General features: G+C 35.2%; 1 protein-coding gene across 1 annotated transcript in view; it reads left to right on the forward strand.

Annotated features, from left to right (window-relative positions):
• The window catches only part of ERBB4 (erb-b2 receptor tyrosine kinase 4), a gene marked incomplete at its 5' end in the record, with an annotated part of 720,994 nt that overhangs the window by 469,606 nt on the left and 228,847 nt on the right, over positions 1 to 22,541 (forward strand). The window contains one exon of the mRNA XM_023510372.1: positions 22,197 to 22,329. Coding sequence (XP_023366140.1) covers positions 22,197 to 22,329 — 133 coding nt within the window. The remainder of the gene's footprint in view (positions 1 to 22,196; positions 22,330 to 22,541) is intronic.

Consider the following 22,541-nt stretch of genomic DNA (forward strand, 5'->3'; position numbering starts at 1 on the left):
AATTAAACTACTGATAATTTCACATCTATTATTAGAAGTAAAAGCAAAAAGTGGTAGATATTTCTGAAGCCTTACCTCCTAGATAGACATTTAGAGTTTTAAAAGTGCTTTGTATGTGTTATTCCAAGACTCAACTGCTGGCGTTCTTTTCTTATAAGGTGTAACTAGAGACATGTGTTCATCATTAGGATGAAGACATACAAGCCCTTTGCAAACATTTCTGTACATGGGCTATACAAAAATATATTTGGCAGTATATCAAAGAAGGAGAAAAGTAGCAGAAATGGCAAAATAATCAAGAAAATCTCTAATAAAGAGGAAATACCATATACTTTCCAAATGACTAAGAAGTAAATATGTTAAATTATATATGTAGGTAAAAAAATGGCAACTGAAAAAATTTTAGTTGGCCCCCTAACTGATGCAGAAGTTACCAGTAAAGCATTGAGGGCTAATGTAATGCTTTGTCATCATGGCAGTGCCATTGAATGACTTGTAATCAATATGCTATAAAATGATTAGGTTTACCAAATATAGTGCATATCTTCAAACATGTATACCTACCTCCTCCAGGTGTTGACTTATTCAAAGTATGCTTAATGTGTGAATAAAATGATTTCAGTTCTCTTCGGGACAGAGGGGAAGGACACAATATTTATTTACCCATAGATGTATTAAAGAAAACTTCCACAGGGTGAAGTAGTGAATTAGTATCTATGCTGTCATTGTTTGGCCCCAAGCCTAGTTTGGAATACGAAATATTGACATAGATTATATATGTAACAGCTAAAATGGTGCTAATTTCTTAAAAACCTTATGATCGGGAAAAGTGAAGGGACATTCAATTGCTGTGCAAGTTCTCTGTTCTTGTGGAATAAATTGCCACAAAGTTAGCAGTTTAAAAAACACAATAAAATATAGTTCTAAATGTAAAAGTACAGTCCGGTATAACTGGATCCTTAGTGTTTCATTGGGCTGCAATCAAAGTGCTGTCTGGGCCATGTTCTCATCTAGAACTTGAAGTTCTCTACCAAGTTCATTCAGACTACTGGCAGAATCAAGTTATTTGAAATTTTAGGACTGAGATTGCCAATTTATTGCTGATTTTCTGCCTACTCTGTACTCAGATCCTTGTGGCCATGCTCATTCTTTGTCATGACCCCACACACACAGCTTCAAAGCCAATGATCACTGCTTCAGATCCTTCTCATTCTTTGACTCTCTTAATTTTTATCTCTCTAATCTGACTCAGATTTGAAGGCTCGTGTGATTAAGTTGGGCCAGGTTGTCTTTCTATCTTAAAGTCAAATGATTTGGGAACTTAATTTCATCTGTCCATTCCTTCACCTCAGTCCTCAGCTTAGTGTTCGACTGAATCAGTAGGAAAAGATGTATATACAGGCTAGCGCCTATGATCTTGGGGCCATCTTCAATTTCTGCCTATGACATGCCCACCATAGTGACTTCAGCATATAACATTTGCAGTGGTACCTCTTGTTTTTTGATTTTTGTTGTTGTTGTTGTCCAGGGAACTTAATTATTTTCTGTATCTCACACAACATTGCTATACAAGAGTAGCCATTATGTCTAAGAGATAAATTCATCATACTGTCTCCAGATTGTACATTCCAGTCTTGCCTCCAAACATCCTGATGTAAGCAGTAGGGCATTATCTTAGACATAGAGTATCTTTCATACATTTATATAGCATAAGGTAAAGTCTCTATGTCCACATTACCTTAGTGATATAATTCTGATGAAGGTGCCCCAGGTTAACACCAAATTTATGATCTTTAAGTCATTAGATAATGAGTCTTCCCTAAGATTACTCTAGATGTGCCCTGTACAATATGGAAACCACATATGCCTAGTCTTACCATATTATACAATGGTCATTGAGCACTTTTGTTGAAGGCCAAGTGCAGTGGCTCATGCCTGTAATCCCAGCAATTGGGAGGCCAAGGCCGGTGGATTGCCTGAGCTTACAGGTTCAAAATCAGCCTGAGCCAGAGTGAGACCTTGTCCTAAAAATAGCTAGGCATTGTGGTGGATGCCAGTAGTCCCAGCTACCTGGGAGGCTGAGGCTAAAGAATCACTTAAGAATCACTTAAGCCCCTGAGGCAAAAGAATCATTTAAGAAGTGATTCTTAATCACTTAAGAACCTCCTAAGTTTGAGGTTGCTGTGAGCTACTATACCGTAGCACTTTACGGAGGGTAACAAAGTGAGACTCTGTCTCAAAAAAAAAAAAAAAAAAAGGTTCTCTAAAATTGCAAAAAGTGTGATTTTCAAAAACATAATGTAAAAAAGGGACTGTAAAATATCTCATTAATAGTTTCCCAAATTGTTAAATATTAAGAATATGGATATATTGATCAATAAAATATTATAATTAGTTTTATCTTATTAAATATGTTTACTAGAATTTACTAAATGGCTTAGTTATCTTGTGTTATATATCTGTCGTACAACACTGCTGTAGCCCCGTCATTGGGAAACTTTAAAGGAATATTCAACTATGATAATAGTTTTATATACAATAAGAAGAGTGGAAGAAATACTTTGCCGTGTTTACAGAAGGGTGTTTATTTTCAATAAATTATAGATGGGATGAGTCAGACAGGAAAAAAAATTACTTTTGCCTGAACCCTCTGCATATTCTTATACCTCTGTATGTACACACAGATCATATAAAAATTTCTGCAAGAGTATGATAATTTAAGTCTTCATTTGTAATTCCCAGTATCACTTACTTTTAAAGTTGAAAATTACTCAAATAAGTAGGATTAGATTGTGCAAACTCTTTTAAAACTGTGTTTTATTCTCAATATTTTAATTAAAATATTGTGTCAATTGGTGAATTTCACAAATGAACAATACTTAAGCAAAAAGATTTCTTAAGTTTTTGCTTCTGTGGCTGACATGTGTTCAGAAAATGTTCAAAATTATCTCTTCACATAATTTGAGTATTAGACCTTAAGTATCTTTTTTTTTTCTTTTACATTTTCTATTTAACTAAAGGAATCTAATTAACTGGGACCCCTTCTGTGATACGGTCACATAAAATGATGTGTAGATATTAACTCAAATTGCTTTCTTCATGCTTTTTCCTATTACCTCAGCACATTCCCTAACTAATCATTCTTTTGTAAACATGCGATTCTTTTTCTATGCCCTGTTTATAGGCAGGAGCTAATTAACGGGGAATACTTTGATTTACCAACAAAATTTCCTCACAGTGATTTCATTTTCTGCCATATCCACTCTCACACCAAAAGTGGCATAATTTCATATGATTTCTCAATAAGTCAGTACAAAAGAATGAATGAGAAGGGAAGGGAAGCCCACCTCTAATAAACTTTCAATCGCCATTGTAACTGTTGTAGCATTCTGTTCTGCTGCTCAGAGTAAAGCATCCCATATGCTTGAATCATTTATGGAATACCTATATTTACTTTCAGTAGAGTCAAAATAAAACTACAAAAGAAAAAAACCTTTTACCATAAAAAGTTTACTCATTGAGGGGGAAAAATACTCTTTTTCTGAAATGAAAAAAGCAAAATTTATTTCCAAAGCTACTTTATTGAACTTCTGGACCCCAAGTCCGAAAGTTCAAATTCCAAGTTCACGTCCCACAGTGGATAGATGAATTGTTCTACATACAGGAAAGAAAAAAACCAGGGGAAAACCAAAACACCAATTTTATTTCTTTCTCACTGTAGAGATGCTTTTTTCAAAATCTTATATTTATCTAGGAACATGTTTTTTGCTGCTTTTCAAAAATCAGACTCAGGTGTGGTGCCATGCTCCTGTAGTCCCAGCTACTTAAGAGGCTGAGGTGGGCGGATCCCTTGACCCCTAGAGTTCCAGGTTACAGTGAGTCGTGTTCACATCACTGTACTCCAGCGTGGGTGTCAGAGCAAGACTGTCTCTTGGGGAAAAAAAAAATCAGACTATCACATTTAATTATGATGATAAGCATATAATAGTTATCATTATTGCCATTTACAAAAGGAGGAAACAGGCTCCGAGTAATTTAATAATATAAAAAAAAAAAATCTGTTAGCTATTTTTAGAGCACAGGTTTGAGCTCAGGCATGTCTGGTTCTAGAGACCACATTTCCTCTGGCTACCAGGTTGGTCCCCAAATACTAGAAACAGTGAAGAGTTATTCCTAGGATGAGGATAATTGAATATTTTATAACCTACTTAAACAACTTCTCTCATTATCTATCCCTTAGTTCTAACTTTTGCCTACTAAGCCTACCTCTAACATAGAATTTTATAATACTAAAAAAAAGAGAGATTCAGAATTTTATAATACTGTACTCACACGGGATAGTTTATTCTATAAATAAACTTTCTATAATCTAAGCATGTGCTCCTATAATTAGAACATAGTGCAAATTTTTTAATATTCTAAATAGATCAGACTTTTCTTAAAATTCTAAATATATGAGAGAAATCATGAAAAAACTAAGGCACACATTTTAAAAGTGGAATTTATTTATAAATTCTACATATTTGGGGGGGGGAGGAAGGCGTGGTTCCATTTGAGAACAGCTTCCGCCAGCCCGTCGACTAATTCTGTAAATGCAACCATCTCCAGAGTCCCATATCTAAGATTTGAGTAAAGATTCAAATTTCATGTCACCAAAGTAAAATAAAAGACAATGTTGTGCTGAGCTCTGGAAGGTCCTCAGCATCTTAGTAGGATTTGTGGGACTGAGCAAAATCGATCAGCTGTACTGACAAATTTAAGGAGCAGAGTATGACTACTAGATTGTATATCATTTGGCTCTGGTTACTGAGGTAAAAAGTGATTCTCCTAAGATAGGTAAAGATGCAAGTAGATACTGAATTTGATGGCGAGAAGATTGCAAATTTACTATGTATTCTTTTTAAATGAAACATGAAATGAAGTCATCATTTTAGACTACAGTTGGGGAGGTGATATTAGATATTCAAAGAAAGGAAAGGTTTAAAGTAGTCCCTTGAAGATAGAGAGACACCATCCAAGAAGCACAATGCTACAGCTAGGCAGTGTTGAGGGTCCACTGGAGGTATGTAGACATAAATTAAAGTGCTCTCGGTAAATCCTGTGCTTTATTCATCTATAGTATGGTTGCTTAAATGTAGACATACATGGGTACTTGGAAATTTGTGTTTTGCCAGATAAGAGGACATAGAGGCAAATGAGTTAGGATAGCTGCTATATAGTGTAAATTATAGTAAAGAATCATAAGAATTAATTGAATAATGAAGGAAGTTGGCATATAGGGGGAGCTAATGTAGAGTGAAAACACAATATGGTCGACATCTAAAAATTCCAATAGCATAAAAGTTATTGAAGTAAAGGTACCAGATTAGGTAGAAATAAAGGAGGGGTTTTAGTCTGAAAGTAGGTATTTTGCACAATCAATGTGAATTGGTGGCTGAACCCATTGGAAGTGAATAGTAGGGAACTGGGAAGTTAGGAATTTGGATGAGTGGAGAGAAGTGGGAGAGTTGGAGAGAATTGATGATCAGAATTAATGATTACCTGGACATGAAGAAATTAGGATAGGAATCTGTCAATAATTTTTCCTAGTTTTCTGACTTATAAAATTAGATGAATAAGGGCAACATTAATTCAGTTTGTTCTAGTGAAGGTGTACTAAATTACTCCTCCTAAGTTGAGTCTTACATGTATTAAATTTGTGATGACTTGGTCACATGCAAGTGATGCGAAATGGGAAATTTAACATACGGATATGGAACTTTTCCCAGTATTGATAGCTTTTGTAAGATTTAGATGTGGTAGCAAGGAGATAGGGAAATAGTTGGAGAGGAAATAATATCAATAGAAAGATATTTTGAACATGGGTAAAATTTGAGTCATTTGGAAGCTCTTACAGAGTGTGAAAGTTTGGAGGTACAGGAGAGAGAAGAGATTATCTTGTTAATTAAGGATTAGCAGGCCAAGAAATATGAAAGTATTAGCCTTAGAGAAGAAAAGACCCCCTTCCTTCACCATTTATTAGGAAAGAATATGGGGTCCGGAGAGATGCAGATAGACATATGGCTTTTGTGTACAAAGCCTGAGGGAGTTTTTGTTTAATGTTCTAAATTCTCTTTGAAGTTGTGCATGAAGTCATCTTGCCAAAGAGGAGGGGCCATGGGACGTGTAAGACGTGTTTGAAGGGAAGGATGGTCCGAAAATTAAATGTAAATATAAACTTTGCTAATGTTTGCATTTAAAGCATTCTGAGATTAATTCACAAATCATTAATAATTTGCAATGTGTTGCTTTACATATATCCAACTTGAAGGTCACCCTATTTTATTTTTGTGAGGGAAATTACAGGTTGCTTTCAGTGACTCTGGACTCATTAAATTAGAAGACTGTTAAATTCATAATCATAATCTAACAGCATCCTGCATGCAGCCTGAGAAATTAACAGATTTCAATACCTGTAGAGTTAATTGCAAAATGCTGGCATATAATAATTACCCCAAATTACATCATTACGTCAAACATCAGCAATTGTGTGATTGTACAATTACAGAAAATTAGTAAATCAATACATCATGAAATATTTTTCCTATTTCAGTTTTTATTATCCTCTCAATTAAGAAATGATGACAGAAAGTCTCCTACAAATTCTTTGGCTTCTAATAGTACCCATGTGACTAAACTTATCTTCAAGCAAAGGTTTCTGCCTTATCAGTTTGTCCCATATGCCTTTCTCTTAAATCCAAGGCAAGTAAACATAGAATTAATTATTCTGATGGTTAAAGCTCACTAGCCATATTTTACCTATTTCTTTTTCTATTTTTTAAAAATTTTCCTGCTTTACTTTAGGTTAGTTATTTTATTAATATGTTATAAAATAAAATAAAAATTATGAAAGAAATACATGCTCAGTGGATAAGTGTATGTCATTATGTCAGTTCTTTCATACATTATTAATATGCATATAGGATATTAATTTTTATTAATAACATGTATCTAGGATAATAAGAGTTTTTGTTACAGAGTTACTCAGAAACCTGCTTTGCTCACCTAGTGGTACTTCAATGATAGCCTTCTAGATTAATAAGTAAAACTCCTTCTTATGAATGCTTGGTATTCTTTACTATCAATCCATCACAAATCTCCTATTAAAAGATAAGCTATTTCTAGTTCTATGCCTTTAAAAATCATAAAATAAATAACATATGTGTGTATGTCTGGCTTTACAAAAAACATGTTTGGCTAGGGATTGATTAAAATACACAGAAAATATTCAATTTTATTATTCAAATTTGCTAATTATTTGAAAAGTCAAGTAGGAAATATTAAAAATGATAGAAGTTACAATATAAGTTAAAAAACATTTGAATGATAATCTCATTGTAAAATACAGTACAGCCTCTGTAAGTTGACCACCCAGTGAAATATAACAAACTAGTCAACATACAGAGGTGGTCAACCTAAGGAACTAGGCCTACTGTACTGATCTGTTTATGTGGTGCATGTCCAGTCTATGAAAAATAGGTCAACTTAAGGAGGTAGTACATGAGGAAGGTGGTGAACTATGGAGGTTTTACTGTATATAATTTCATAGTACAACATTTTCTTTTATTACATAGAAAATTAGATGAGTCCCAGCAAAGCATGGCTGCCATATTTTCACCAAAAGTTGCCAAAGACGGCATGATTTATAAATTTCATCTAATGAGTTCATAGTTTCCTTTATGGTATCTGTAATTTTATTATAGGGAAGACAAGATGGTTAAAGAAATTTAATCTGTTGTCTTTCAAAGTTTCTTGATTCATTAGCTGGTTTTAAGTCAACTTAGATGGCCAGCTATACACATATGTATCTTTAATATTACAACAACTCACAGAATGACCTTGACCCTATCTAGTTTGGGGATGATTGATAAGTAAAAATTATAGAATAACTTAGTATGTCATGGAAATGAGTAATTCTTTTGTAAAATACTAAGCCTCAATTACTTGGAAGTACTTTTTCTCTCTCTCTCTTTCTCACTCTCTTTAAAGTGCCTGCAGATATCATTAATTGATGATGAAGGATAACTGGCATGAATCTAATAGGAAGGTGCCCATTTTACACCATCATATGTTTACAGTGGTGTTCTCTTTACTGGTTTTTTGTTATTGGCTATTTGTAAATAGCTAAACACACACACATATATATATAGCTAAACACATATATAGCTACATGTAAATAGCTAAACACTAATATAGACAGATAGATAGATAGTGATCCTGAAGTATCCAGAAATAGAGGATTGTATTCTCAAACAACTAACTCAGTGCCTGAGGGTAAAGTTAGGACCTATTAATTGCTAACTCTATTTTCTCTAAAAAAAACTGATTTTTGTTTTTGAGACAGAGTCTCACTTCGTCACCCTCAGTAGAGTGCTGTGGCATCATAGCTCACAGCAACCTCAGATTCTTTGATTCAAACAATTCTAAGTATCTCTCTTGCCTCAAGTTACTCTTGTAGTCCCGAGTAGCTGGGACTACAGGTGCCTGCCACAACTCCCAGCTGTTTTTAGAGATGAGGTCTCACTCTTGTTCTGGCTAGCCTTGAACCTGTGAATTCAGCCATACCACCCACCTCACCCTCCCAGAGTGCTAGGATTACAGGTGTGAGCCACAGTGCCCAGCCCAAAAACCTGAAATTTTTGTGTAATCCCAAATTGTATAAGTAAAGATAAGCATGTTGGATAGATAATATCTCTAATGGAAAAATAAAGATATGTAATTGGAAAAGTTAAAAGACTGAGAAGAAAAAGTTTATTGATATGCTTCCTTCAGGAAATTTAAAAAGAAATATTTTATGTACTCTATATTGCTCCTAGATTATTTCCTTAATGGACATTTACAAAACAAAGAAATTTTAAAACATCCTCTCCTGGATGTCCGCAAACAATACTTAGCATCACATATGGCTGAATGTTAATAATATACATAATTTCATAATTTTAATAATGAAAATAGACAAAGAACAGATTGAAAAATTAATATTCCAGCTAGAAAGAGAATGTTTCATGTAGATGTGGGTTTTTTGCTTAGTAGTAATGATTTCTTTTGCATGTAAATGAAATGGTTTCAGGCAAAGTATAAAGTTGTCTTGGTATTATATTATTTCAATGTTGTTTAAATTGGCTTAGGTTCGATTTTTTTTTTCTTTTACATTATCTGGAGGCTGTAAATCTGTATTCAGAGCATCTGCAGAATCATAACATTGTCTAGGCAATTGCTTTTGGGAAAAAAAATGGGTTTCCCCATAATTAGAAATGTGTTCTAATTAAGGGTTGGGTGTTTATATAAGTTTAAAAAGGAGTTACATTACTAAACATTGTTATTAGATGCTTTAAGATGTGTGTTTGTGAATTAAGTCACAATAAACCTCCCCTTAGAATACAGAAAGTAATTCATTCTATGTTAAAAACATTATTTACAGGGTGGTGCAATGACCAAAAGCCTTTGTCAAGGAGGGTTGGTTTGTCTTTTCTCCAAGTCCTCTATGGAGTAGCTAAATTAATAGACAGAAACAGCCTCACCTTTATTTTTGTCCTTGGTTTACTTCCAATCTATTGTAGATGAAGAAGTTAGAAAACTGGATATCTGTGTTTTGCCAGATTAGTTGCTAACGCAGAGTCCTGTCTCTCTGAGTTCTCTTCATTAACCTCCCGGTACATATTTGCTTCCCATGTGTAAGTTAGGGAAATATTTTACTACTTTTGAAATTTATCACTATTTGAAAATGGATGACAGTTATCATACATCTATTACAATATTTTTTAATTCCTCAATTCAGAAACTGCATCTCTAAGGAAGCTGTAGAAGCTCCTACTCTGGGTGAACTTGTCAAAGTGTAGTTTCCTCCCTGTTCCCTTCCCGCCTGTGTCCTCTCCAGTACATGTATGTGCTCAGTAAAAACTGATGTTGGTCAAGCCCACTCCATGGCCCAGAGAAAGTGACGGTGACCCAGACATGAAAGAAGCTCCAAGGTAGTGTTCTCTAGAAAGGGGAGGGCCACTGGTTTCAGTTTTTGCTTTTAAAAATCCAATCCTCTGCATTTGAGATTATCTCAAGGGAAAAGTGGAAAATCTGGATACAATTACTTTTTCAGTTAGGACCTTGTTTCAGTTAAGTGAAGAGTTGATATGAGTGGTTTCATCAAATACATTGTTTTATGTTATTCTATTTCATAACAGAAGTCTAGAAGTGGGCTAGTGTTGCTATAGGCTCCTTGGATCAGTAACATCAGACCAGAATTGGTCACTTTATTGATCTTGCTGTTGTGATGGCAGCCACAGGTCAGAAGTAGAGACACAGGCTCCATCAGTTCTGCCTGTCCTTTCTCAGAATTACTCTAGCCAGCATTTACTTGCATTTCATTGAACAGATATGTGTTGTGTGTCCACACCAAGCTGCAGAGAAACTGGAGAAGTTACTACTTAACATTTAAAAAAATTGCTGATTGGAACTTATTAGGAGCAGAGGACTAGGGGTGATTATTTGGTTAGTCTACTGGGACTTTGAATATGTGGTAGGGCTGAGGGATAAACTAAACTATAACAAGCAAACAAAATAACAGTTTGAGGATTAGTTTCATTGCTTTTAAGAGAAATTTATTTCCTAGTTATTATGAAATAAGAAATAAATAATTATTTTTTGAGGAGAGTCTCTTGTCACCCTAGGTAGAGTGCTGTGGCATCATAGCTCACAGTAACTTCAAACTGATGAGTTTAAGCTATCCTCTTGCCTCAGCCTCCTAAGTAGCTGAGACTACAGGAGCCTGCCAAAATGCCCAGCTAGCTTTTTGCTCTTGCTCAGGTTGGTCTCACACTCCTGAGTTCAAGCAATGCACCTGCCTTGGCCTTGTAGAGTGCTGGGACTACAGGCATGAACCAAAGCTCCCAGGCAAGCAAATCTTAAACATGTATTAGCTGCAGCTCAGAGAAACATTACATAAATAACTCTTCCTATTTTCTTTTCATTAAAGATATTTTGGGGTTATGCTTTCCTTAAGTTTAAAAATGCGTAGGAAGCTCTGAAATTGTTGTAGAATTTAAGTGCTTTCTAAAGGTGATTTTAGGTATGCAAACATTTATAGAAGTCAATCATTTATGCATTCATATAATATTTATTTAGTGCATTTTTATCATGAGACAATAAACTAGGCTATGAAAAATATAAAGATGTCTGTAACACAATTCTGGCACTTAGAAGACTTATATTTGAACTCATGAAAATAAAAAACAATACCATTATTTTATCTTTAAGCTTGGCCTACACTTGTTTATCATTACATGGGTGAAGAGACGGATGATACATCATAACCGTGGAGTAAGTGTAAGCAGAGATATAAAACAAATTCAGTGATTGAGTTCTTGGGCCCGCCTCGATTTAGAGGTTAGAGAAACATGGAGAAAGTAGCAAAAATGACTAAAAGGACTGAGGAGATAGAGGAGAAGTTGGAGAAAGTGATATGATGGAACTAAGGGAAAACGATGGCTCATTAAAATGCTCCTTTCTGGATTAAGATGAGCTCTAAGAAATTACTGTTACTATTTAATTTGGCAAAAGGAAAATATCGATGTTGTTGATAAGGAGTAACCTCGCAGAGAAACAGAGACTAAAAATAAGTTGAGAATTGATTTAAGAAGCAGAAGAATGGGAGCGAAGGGAGAACGTGCCTGAAAACTATTTAAAAGATAAATACAAAGAATGTATTTTCACAATTGTACTTCCACAATTGTTCCAAATACCAAAAGTCACATCAAGTTGGGGAATTAATTTTTCAGTATTATAGTATCACCTAAAATGTTCCACAAAATATTTTATTTATTTATAATAGTAATTGAGAATCTTCTTAAAGAATATTATCAATAAGAGTGATAGAGCCAAAAAATAAAAAAATAAAAGAAACAGAAATGATCATCCCTAACCTCACAGGGATTATAATTTACTTAGAAATAGAAAAGGATCCCAGAGAGAATTATAACATCTAAATCAAGTTTGGTCCGGGAGTGTATAAAAGGGACACATGGCTTTGAAGAGAGACACTCTTGTAAATACCAGCAAAATGAAATGAATCGGGTCACAGAGGTGGTAATAAAATCGAGGGACTGCTTAACTGATTAACTACTTTATGTCTGAAACGTAAAGGTTATTCCTACGGAAATTTTCAAATTATTTTAAAAAAGGAAGTGGCCTCTTTCAGAATAGCTATGTTTAATCTTTTTCAATTAACAGAAATATCTCCATTTATATACTTTTGTAACACCATACGATGGAATGAAATGTGACATTTCATGTATTGCAAAAATATTGGACAAAAAGTTTAACACATGAAGACAAGCCAAAAATATTCCCGTTCACCAAGGAAGAGGGAAAATATGTTGTGGTTCAATTGCTTCAGCACTTACACTTTTAGTCGTATGTAAAATGTAAGAGAAGAATCTGAACCATAATCAAAGGAAAGAAACACACTAGAATTGCCTAGGTCTCATCAAGTAAAAACTATAACTGTCAACTGATGTCTATCTTAGAGTCTGACCCAGATGACTTTCATTTGTTCAAAAAGAAAAGATGTGTCATATTTAGAGAGCAGGGGAAATTCTGGGTCGGAATAAGCACAATTTGCAAAAGACAAAGAACTCTGTTAATGTAGCTCTCCTTGCCCTAGGCAGTAACCCTTAAAATGTCTTCTGGGGAATTTCAATGTTTCCCAGGGTTTCAAGGTGTCTGACTACAAATATGAACTGTTTGGGTGAGGACTAAGCAGATTAGCAGTGCAGGAGACACTGTAATGATAGATGCTGCTCGTCTTTGCCTTTCTTAAAGGAAATCCAATGTTTGAAGCAAAAAAAAAAAAAAATTATCTTTGCTCGTTTTCTTCACTGAGAAAACAAAATGCTGCTAATGGAAGAAAAATTTCACTTATGAACTTTATACCTAAGGATATAAACTGTTTAATAAACTTAAACCTCAATGAATACTGTAATACAGATGAAATGATAGTCCAAGGAGAATTAAGATAGTATGATATAACTAAATATAAAACCAAAGTATCTGTGAAAAACCCTCACTACATTTATGTTCATTTTCTATTTTCTAATATTAAACATACATATTGAAGAAAAACCTGGTGAATATTTGTGTACTCTAAAAAAACAATTCTAACATATCATCTTTAGAAAGAGATAAAATATCATCTAGCTGCAAATTTAATGGACTTAAAATTCAAGTACATAAAATGTTTACTGTTTGGTGTGACCTTATCTGGGTTATCTTAAAATTCTTAGTCTATTTTCATATATTTAATATGGGACTTATAAAATTTGTGGTACATCGTTATTATGAAATTATATAATGTTTGTGAAAAGAAATTTTTAATTATAAAATATATAACTATTGGGAATGATTAGAATGGAAAGTCCAAAATCTATCCAAATCATTTACATTTAAGGGTAGTGCAGGCAGAATGGGGACCAAAGACCCCATTCTTGGCAGGAGAGGGCACCCCCAGAAAAAGGGAAAATTCAAAAGCTGAGGGAGTCAGAACAAAGAAAAGTCAGCTAGTTTGCCTTTAAGCCAGCCATTGCTAAATTTCTTATCTGAACAGGTTTCCGGCCTTTCCTGAAACTCTTCCCCATTGGGGATACAGCTTACACAAATACCCCTGCTGAGTCTGTGGACACTCTGAGGAAAATAATGGCTTTAGAAGAGACTATGACAAGTCCTAGAAAAGATACATCTTCTAAGTCATTTCATGCCCATTTGACAGGCAAAGCAGAAACCCATTGTGGAGATTTGCATTTGGCTGGGGCAGAGACCAAGGGAATAGCTCCCTGAGATATGGGCAGGAGGGCTTATATCCCTCATTGCAGAGGAAAATCCTCTGTGGTGGTGTTGAGAGGAAAATGCCTCTCTCCCAGTGATTCCTCAGGGGAGATTAACGCCAGTGGTGTTTTACTCCACAGTGAACTAGCAGAGTTTAGCACCTCCCTAGGAATCTGTGTGTGTGACTCCAGACAGGAGGCTTCCCCCACAAAAGGCTCAAGTTTCAGATTTCTCAAAACTGGTCAAATCCTTAAAGTTAATAGTAATAACAGTAGGAGCTGATATGCTCACTCAGAGAAACTGCTGGTACCTTTGTTCCCTCCCTCAGCTTACAAAGAAATTTGAATAAAACTGAGCAGAACAGAGACTTGGGGCCACTCGCCAGAACCCACAAATGGGCGGTGGTCCCTTGAGCTCCCACCTTTGAAAATTCTGTTCTGCGTCTTGTGTCTCTTTCTTTATCATTGTTCCTAACTTTGTATTTCTTCAGTGGGTCGCGCCAGTTCCACAGGTCTTGGTGGACCCTGCTCCTGGGGCAGGACCCCGACAGGGTAATTAATACATAGGGCCAAATAAACAGTGGCTTACTCCTATGAAAGGAGATGATTTCTAAATGAGGTTAAAAAGTCTGACATTTTCATTTTTATTGGATTATTTCCTATTGAAAATGAGTGGATTGCTAGTGGTACTCTGCGTGCTATAAAAACCCACCTGTACCTGACAGCAGACAAATGTTGTGTTCTTTTATTGAGGTAGAGCTTGGGTTGTGTTTAAACTGGTTATGTAAATGATAAAATACTGAAAGTGTTCTCTTCAAAGTTGTGTTCCTTTTCTCAATTGGCAGTTATGATTGGATTCCAAGAATTCTCTTTTAAGAAAGAGCAATAGGTTTTCAATCAACTTCGTTTTTCCTATAGCAAGAGAAAGTACACAGAAGGCACCCCTGAGCAGGCATTTAACCTCTGGTTCCTGATGGACTCATGCTTGCTTCTGTGACCACTGTAAGACTTTCACATGAAAGTTAGGATACAGGAAGAAAACCAGTGTTCCCTAGTTATATTTTTAAAAGAAAATCTAAGTTTACAGAGAAGCATCGCATTTGACCCTGGCTAATCAAATACCCATTTAAGTTACATGGACGTTGATGAGAGAGACAGTCACTATTTTACCTTCCCTAAAAGTAAAAACTTGCTGGAAGTAATACTAAGTCATATTCCTACCTGAGTATGTACATGTAAGTATATATACAGGGTGTCCATAAAGTTCATGTGAATTTGCTATGTTAAACTATTTTAAATTGCACATGAACTTTATGTCCAACGTGTGTGTGTGTGTGTGTGTGTGTGTGTGTGTATACAGAGTATTGCCCCTGGAATCCAAATGCCCCAGAACAACTTGGAATCCGAAGGAAAAACCTGAGCAAATTTTGCCCAAAATCCAAACACTGCTTTGGAATCCAAATGCCCAGCACCTTGTTGGTGTATTTTTGTGCACACGTTTCCCCAGTTCTTGGGCCACCCATACACTCTGTCATTCAGTGTGTTGTCTGAAGCTGTAGTGAAAGCATCGCGTGTGATTTTTGCTGCTAATTTTACACTTTGGGGCCTGTTTTGTGTGGTTTTTTTAATATATATAATAACAAGTAAGTGTATTCACCATGGGTCCTAAAAAGTGTAGTGAGAAAAGTACGAGTAAGAGGAAAGCTGTTAGAGTTACAGTTGACATTTAGAAAGATGTTCTTGCTAAACATGAAAGCAGTACACGTGTGGCTGATCTCCCTACTACCTACAGGAAGCCTAAATCAACTGTTCCTACCATTTTGAAAAAATGAGACAGCTATCAAAGCAGCTGCTGTGACGAAAGGGGTTATGACACTGACCTCTAGGAGACTGGAAAGTATGAAGGAGGTGGGAAAACTCCTCTGAGTTTGGATTAATGAAAAGCAGCTGGCTGGTGAGGCGATTTCTGAGATGATCATTTGTGAGAAAGCCAAGGTCCTCCGTGATGATTTAGTGAAAAGCTGGCCTGATACTAGTGCTGAAAATGAGAAGTTTAAAACCAGTAGGGGGTGGCTGGAGAAATTCAAGAAAAGGACTGGGATCCAGAATGTGGTTATGCAAGGAGAGGCCGCCAGTTCTCACTCAGAAGCAGCAGACGGTTCATAAAGAAGTTTACGGACTTTGTGAACAGTGAGGGGGATGTTTCTACCGAGTGTTTAGTGGTGATGAAACAGGCCTTTACATTTTTAGGTTTTTATATTTTTAATTTTAATGACTTGCATTTTTATTCAAATATTATGATGTGTTAATATTTCACCTTAAAATCCAATGTATTTAATATTAAAATCTTTATGAACATTTGAGTTCATGGGACCCAGAAATGGATTAATCCATTTTCTGTTTTTTGAAGGGTAAAAAATTGTCTTGGAACTCAAATATTTGGAACTCGATAGGAGTTCTGGAATGGATTACATTTGGATTCCTAGGTATCACTATATACAGACACAGACACACATAGACACACAACATTTATATAGATAAAAAACCTTGTTGATTCAGGCATCCCAGGTTCCCTTAGACTGGGCTAAAAATGGGATATATTGCTCACATAGGGGAACTTTGAGAGTAAATGGGGGTACTATTGATACTTAGACTGATGTAAACCGAGACTCTCATGGTCAAAATGGGGGATTAATTCATCTAAGATTTGAGATATTTAGTACTAGGCAGGATCTAGAGGTAAATTCATCATATATCATTAATATAAAAAAGATTATATCGTGTCCTGCTATGTTGATTTTTTATAAGCTTAGGTGAAAATGTATTTATCTGTATTTTAGTCATACTATTTGGTAGGTACACTACTTAAAACCAGTTAAAAGCAAATGTAGACATATAATTATAATTTAGATTGGTCTGACTCCAAAGTGTCTTTGTACCACAATGTACCACTATAATATTAGGGACACCATTTTACCATTTTTTGAGACATACATAGTTTCTGATGCAAAAATGCCCTCTTAAATTCATCCCACTAGGCTGTTGTTTTTGTTTGTTTATACCAGGTATGAAATTAAAGACACGTACCCAAAATTTCTGTTTAACCTCTGGTGCCCATAAATAAGCAGTGAAACAGCTCTATGTTTGCTGAGAAAAATCCTAAAAGACCTGACTTGAAATTATTTAGTTTAACTTATGAGATTCTAAAAGCGAAACTCTCTGATTTAAAGTCAATACTGTTAATTGCAGATCGTACATTAGTATGTTAGAGTACTACAAATTGCTTCCTTTGTCTTTGATTCAAAACTGTTCTGTAGTCCAAAAAAAAAAAAAAGAAGAAAAGTAAAACTAGATTACAAACTAATAAACTTTATTGATGAACTTGTGTCACCTATTAAAAAACTCACAGAATTAGTAGTAGTCTTTTCAAATGCTATATTGTTCAAAATACGAGTTTTACTACTTTTAAAGAAAATATTTCTCTTCCTTTTAAAATGATAGCCAGCCCCTTAACATTAAGTAGGAAGAACATAGCCAAATAATTCCAAGAAACATTTAATCATACATTATATGGACTTTACTACACTTTTTGTGATCCGATATCTGAAAGGAAACAGATCCACAAAGAAAATATTTGGCCCTTTAAATAAATAAAGTTTTACGAATCTTCTCGCACTTTATATTCTCCATTGAGTAAAATAGTAGGATTCAAATTTAGGACTGAATAATAAAGATGTGTCTTTTTATACGAGTAGTATAGTTTTGGAAGACACTGCTCTTTTATAAGCTAATTGTATTCAAAGCAATAATATATATCATGTTGTCTCTGAACTTCTAAATGAAGTTATGAAAGCCATATCATATGCATTTAAATAAATTAGCAGAATTGGTTTGTGATTCAGAATTCCTATGATCCTAGGTTCTTAAGAGAGGGAGAATATGCATTTCATTATACCGTTTTCGAATCACAGAATAAGGTAAACTATTAAATGTTCACATCCTTTTCAGCCAAATGTTTGGACTTGGCATTTCAAATTTATACTTTAGGGGATCTAAGACATTTATTTATTTATTTATTTTTTATTTTTTTGCGACAGAGTCTCACTATGTTGCCCTGGGTAGAGTACTGTGATGTCACAGCTCACAGCAACCTCAAACTCTTGGGCTTACACAATTCTCTTGCCTCAACCTCCCAAGTATCTGGCACTATAGGCACCAGTTGTCATTGTTGTTTGGCTGGCCCAGACCGGATTCAAAACTGCCAACTTTGGTGTATGTGGCCAGCACCTTAACCACTGTGCTACGGGTGCTGAGTCAGATCTGAGTCATTTTTAACAATAGACAAAAGACAATAATAATAAACAATAGTCTCGTGAGAGATCAGGGATTATAGAGTATTTTGGGTCTCTTAGTGTTTGATACTTCTGATCTCCATAGTGTCCAATCTAAGCCTCCTCTCTGATTTGCATGTAAGAGGAAAACGCTCTCAGAAATAACTTGGTTAGCAGTAGCCAACATTAGACCTGAGTGAGATATATGGCAAATTGAAGAAGCAACTTAAGTACCTATGTCCTTTTTATCCAAAGGATCATCGTAAGAAGCTAAGCATTAACTCTCAAGAAAAAAAATATATACATCTATCCTGCACCAACAAACACACATACCTGGGAATTATCAAAATTGGGAGGAGTAGCAAATGTATAAATTGTATTAATTTTTCAGATTATCTTTGTTTTATGGAGTATAATATTAGAAGAAACATGATGGAAATTGAATTTATTATGCACATTAAACTATCTATAATGAATAGAGATTATCTGCAGAAGTACTTAGATTGCAAAAGTGAGCAGGGAATAACAAAATTCAATCTTAATTGAAAACATACAAAATAAACATTCAAGAGAAAGGAAAACAAGACCATTAACAAAGCTAAACTTTTAAAAAATAATTTTTAATATATTTTTAACAGACTTTTATTTCAAAAGAAATATAAATGCATTATAAAAATAAGAAAATACACATTAGCAAATCCAAAAATAAGAGCCCCAGCACCAAATCATGCCACTCAGACAACTACTATTTGGTATTGTAGTAAACATATTTTTTTCTTATTGTGATTCTACTGTTTTGTAAAATTCTTCTCAGTTTATGGTCCATGTCTTCCTATGGCAGCAAATTTTCATCACATCTAATGCCAAATTCATATTTAGATTTATCAAGTTATCTCCAAAAAAGACTTTATAGATGCTTTGTCCAAACCAGGACTGGATCCAGGATTGCACTGTGCATCCCGTTGTGTCTTAGTCTACGCCAGCACCTTTCTTCATGGCATGCACTTTGTAAAAAGAACCTGAAAATTGTCTTATAGAATGTTCCCCCTTCTCAGTTTCACTCATTGCTCCTTTGTGGTTAATGATTTCTTTTTTCAAAAGTATATCTGTGGGAATATGTAGAATTTGGCCTCTAAAAATGTTCAACCAAACATTAATGTGTGGGCAGTGCCTATGGCTCAGTGACTAGGGCACCAGCCCCATGTCCCGAGGCTGGTGGGTTCCAACCCGGCCCCGGCCAAACTGCAGCAAAAAATAGCTGGGCATTGTGGCGGGTGCCTGTCATCCTAGCTACTTGGGAGGCTGAGGCCCAAGAATTGCTTAAGCCCAAGAGTTTGAGGTTGCTATGAGCTGTGACACCACAGCACTCTACCAAGGGCAACATAGTGAGACTCTGTCTCAAAAAAAAAAAAAAAAAATTTGTGATTTAAAAAAAAAAATGTTTAACCACTAGCCACCAGGGATAAGGTATGACTTTTAGGTGCAGAAATTGTAGTTCTTTATTTCTTTCAGGCTCTTTGTACCTCTTACATTCCTGAGGAATGGAAAGAAAAGAAAAGAGTAGAATAATGCAAATCCTACAAAGGAATTGCTGTGGAAAAACATGCAAGTAAATGGTGACTAGTAAAACGGAAATACTGTCTCTCGAGGTTTTGAATGTTTTATTTTGACCACTAAACCCACCTAAAGTAGTAATGATGTGGCAATTGATCTCCACTGAAATAAGATGAAAAGAGTTCTTATTTTGCTCTATTGGAAGTTCTTAAATAAATAAGCAAGCAAAAACTAAAATAGAGCCAGGGAGTGATAGCTCATGCCTATAATCCAGCACTGTGGAAGGCTGAAGCCAGTGGATTGCTTGAACTCAGGAGTTCAAAACTAGCCTGAGCAAGAGCGAGACCTCTATCGCTAAAAACTAGCCAGGCATTGTGGCGGTGCACCTGTAGTCCTAGCTACTTGGGAGGAGGCTGAGGTATGAGGATCTCTGAGGTATGAGGTTGCTATAAACTATGATGTCAAGGTACTCTACTCAGGGCAACAAAGTAAGACTGTCTCCAATAAATAAATAAATAAATATATAACAAAGTGAGACTCTGTCTCAATAAATAAATAAAGTGAAACTGTCTCAAATAACCTAAACCAAAATAGAGTACATGTTTTAGTTTATATTGACTTCTTTTCACAGATACATATCTATTATTTTGAAATATAAATAAGCAGAGAAAGGTTAGAGTTTGTTTACAATACGCAGTTAAAAAAACAGACACTACTCTCAATTGTACATAAATTCTTTGTAGTAAAAAGTTGCACTGAGAAAACAAAAATACAGTCCTCTCTATAACAGTGATTTATTAGGCATTTGAGCTGAAAATTATGCCCTGGATTGAAAACCTAAAATATTTTCTAAAATATATATTTAACTGGCATACTCAAAGATATGATATTACCCAAATGAAAATGTATCACTATGTTGAGTTCATGTCCATACTATGGTTTAATTTTCTCAGCATAGACTTTTATGTATTTAGAAAAATCCCATTTAGAAAAATCTAGTTATATTATAGCAACATTTCAGTATGCTTTAGTATGTTGAACTGTTGGGAAACAACCTTTAGGATGAACTTCCCTTTTAAATTTTTCTGCAGTTTTGGATGACAGTATAACAGTCCCAATCTTTAAAAGACATGACTTCATTCATGGTAGAAATTATACAGATTATTTTCAAGAGCTGTTTAAAATTTCAAGATCTTATTTAGGATCACCCCCTGTCATTATTTCTGATCTATCTTTGAGCAGATGTTTATATTGTAAAATAAAATATTTTTTTCTAGAAGAATGTAGCCATATAGAATAAATTCTTCTAAAATAGACCCACTACTGTTATATATAAAATGCTTCCTTATAGAAAGTATGATCATATGGGGAACTATTTTTTAGTTTTAATATCAATCATGGCATCATGGTCAAATATTTGTAAGGTAACACTTGCATGCTTGAGGTTATTTGCTATGGTAAAAGAATTTAATTTATTTCAGTGTTCTGATCACTGCAACCTCATAGATACTGTTCTAATCTATACTAAGAAATTAAAATTATCTATACTATACTAAGAAATTAAAAATTTTTGGTACTGTTTATATCTTTTTATGTAGTATCTAATGTGCAAACTTCTTTTATGGGAATACAATGCTTAGACACACTTTTGATAATAATATTTACTCCTGTAATCCTCACTCTGAAATCCTGAACCTGTCTGACCCAATTCCTTATCTTTCTCCTGCCCTTTATCCTATCCGAGTTGCCTCATGAGTTTCAAATAGCCCTTTGGGCAATAACAGTTCTTCCGTTATCACCCTCTATTGCAGGTGTGGGGTTCACATGTGTCCAGACTGTTCATTTTTACTTCAGAGCAGTGGTTCTCAACTGGGGTGAAGTTGATGGATCTTTGACAATGTCTGAAGACATTGCCATGGCTGGAGGATGGGGTGCTGCTGGCATTTCGCAGATGGAGACTGGGGGTGCTGCTGAGCATCTAAAATGCATGGGACACTGCCCCACAACAAGCTGGGATCCAGTCCTCAATGTCAATAGTGCCACTGTTGTGAAAGTCCACCTTAGAGAAAACGCTGAAGATAAAATTATACACCACGGTATCATTCACGTGGATTTTGCATTTCAAAGACGAGAGTAAAATTTAAAGAATTTTAAATGCTTCCATACCAACTCCTCGGCACACGCTCTTCCTTTGGTTACCAAGCTTTACATTTTCTTTCTCAAATGGCATGTCGTGGCTGCTCATACCAGAGACTAGTTGTACGTGCATGGTTTATTATTTTTAGAAAAGGAAAAGGAAAGAAACAGTGCTATAGATTTTACTGTAGGAAGTGTTTGGTAGAGCCCCAGCGTGTGGTATTTGCTGTTATCTGAGTAGATTGGTAAAAGGTGGATACTGTCTCGTCCAGCTGTCTTGCCACTTCTCCGTCTTCATACTTTTCTTTTTCCTTCTGGTTGGCAGAACTCCACTGATTGCGGCCGGGGTCATTGGAGGGCTCTTCATCCTGGTCATTGTGGGTCTGACGTTTGCAGTTTATGTCAGAAGGAAGAGTATCAAGAAGAAAAGAGCCTTGAGGAGATTCCTGGAAACAGAGGTGAGGTGTTCATTTCTCCTTTTCATGGGGTTAGGGATTTTCATTGGGTTTAGGTTTAGACAATACTTGGTATTTTAATCCAAGCAAAATTTTGTTCAATTTCCTGATGAGGGTTTTATTTTATAGTACATTAAACAAAGCTGATGAAAAATCATGTTATATAGTAAAAGTAGTCAAGGCAGTTTTATGACTTCAAGAAGGTAGATGGCAGG

This window comes from Otolemur garnettii, unplaced genomic scaffold (assembly GCF_000181295.1).
Source record: "Otolemur garnettii isolate 467f Iridium unplaced genomic scaffold, OtoGar3 scaffold00013, whole genome shotgun sequence".
Classification (NCBI taxonomy): Eukaryota; Metazoa; Chordata; class Mammalia; order Primates; family Galagidae; genus Otolemur; species Otolemur garnettii.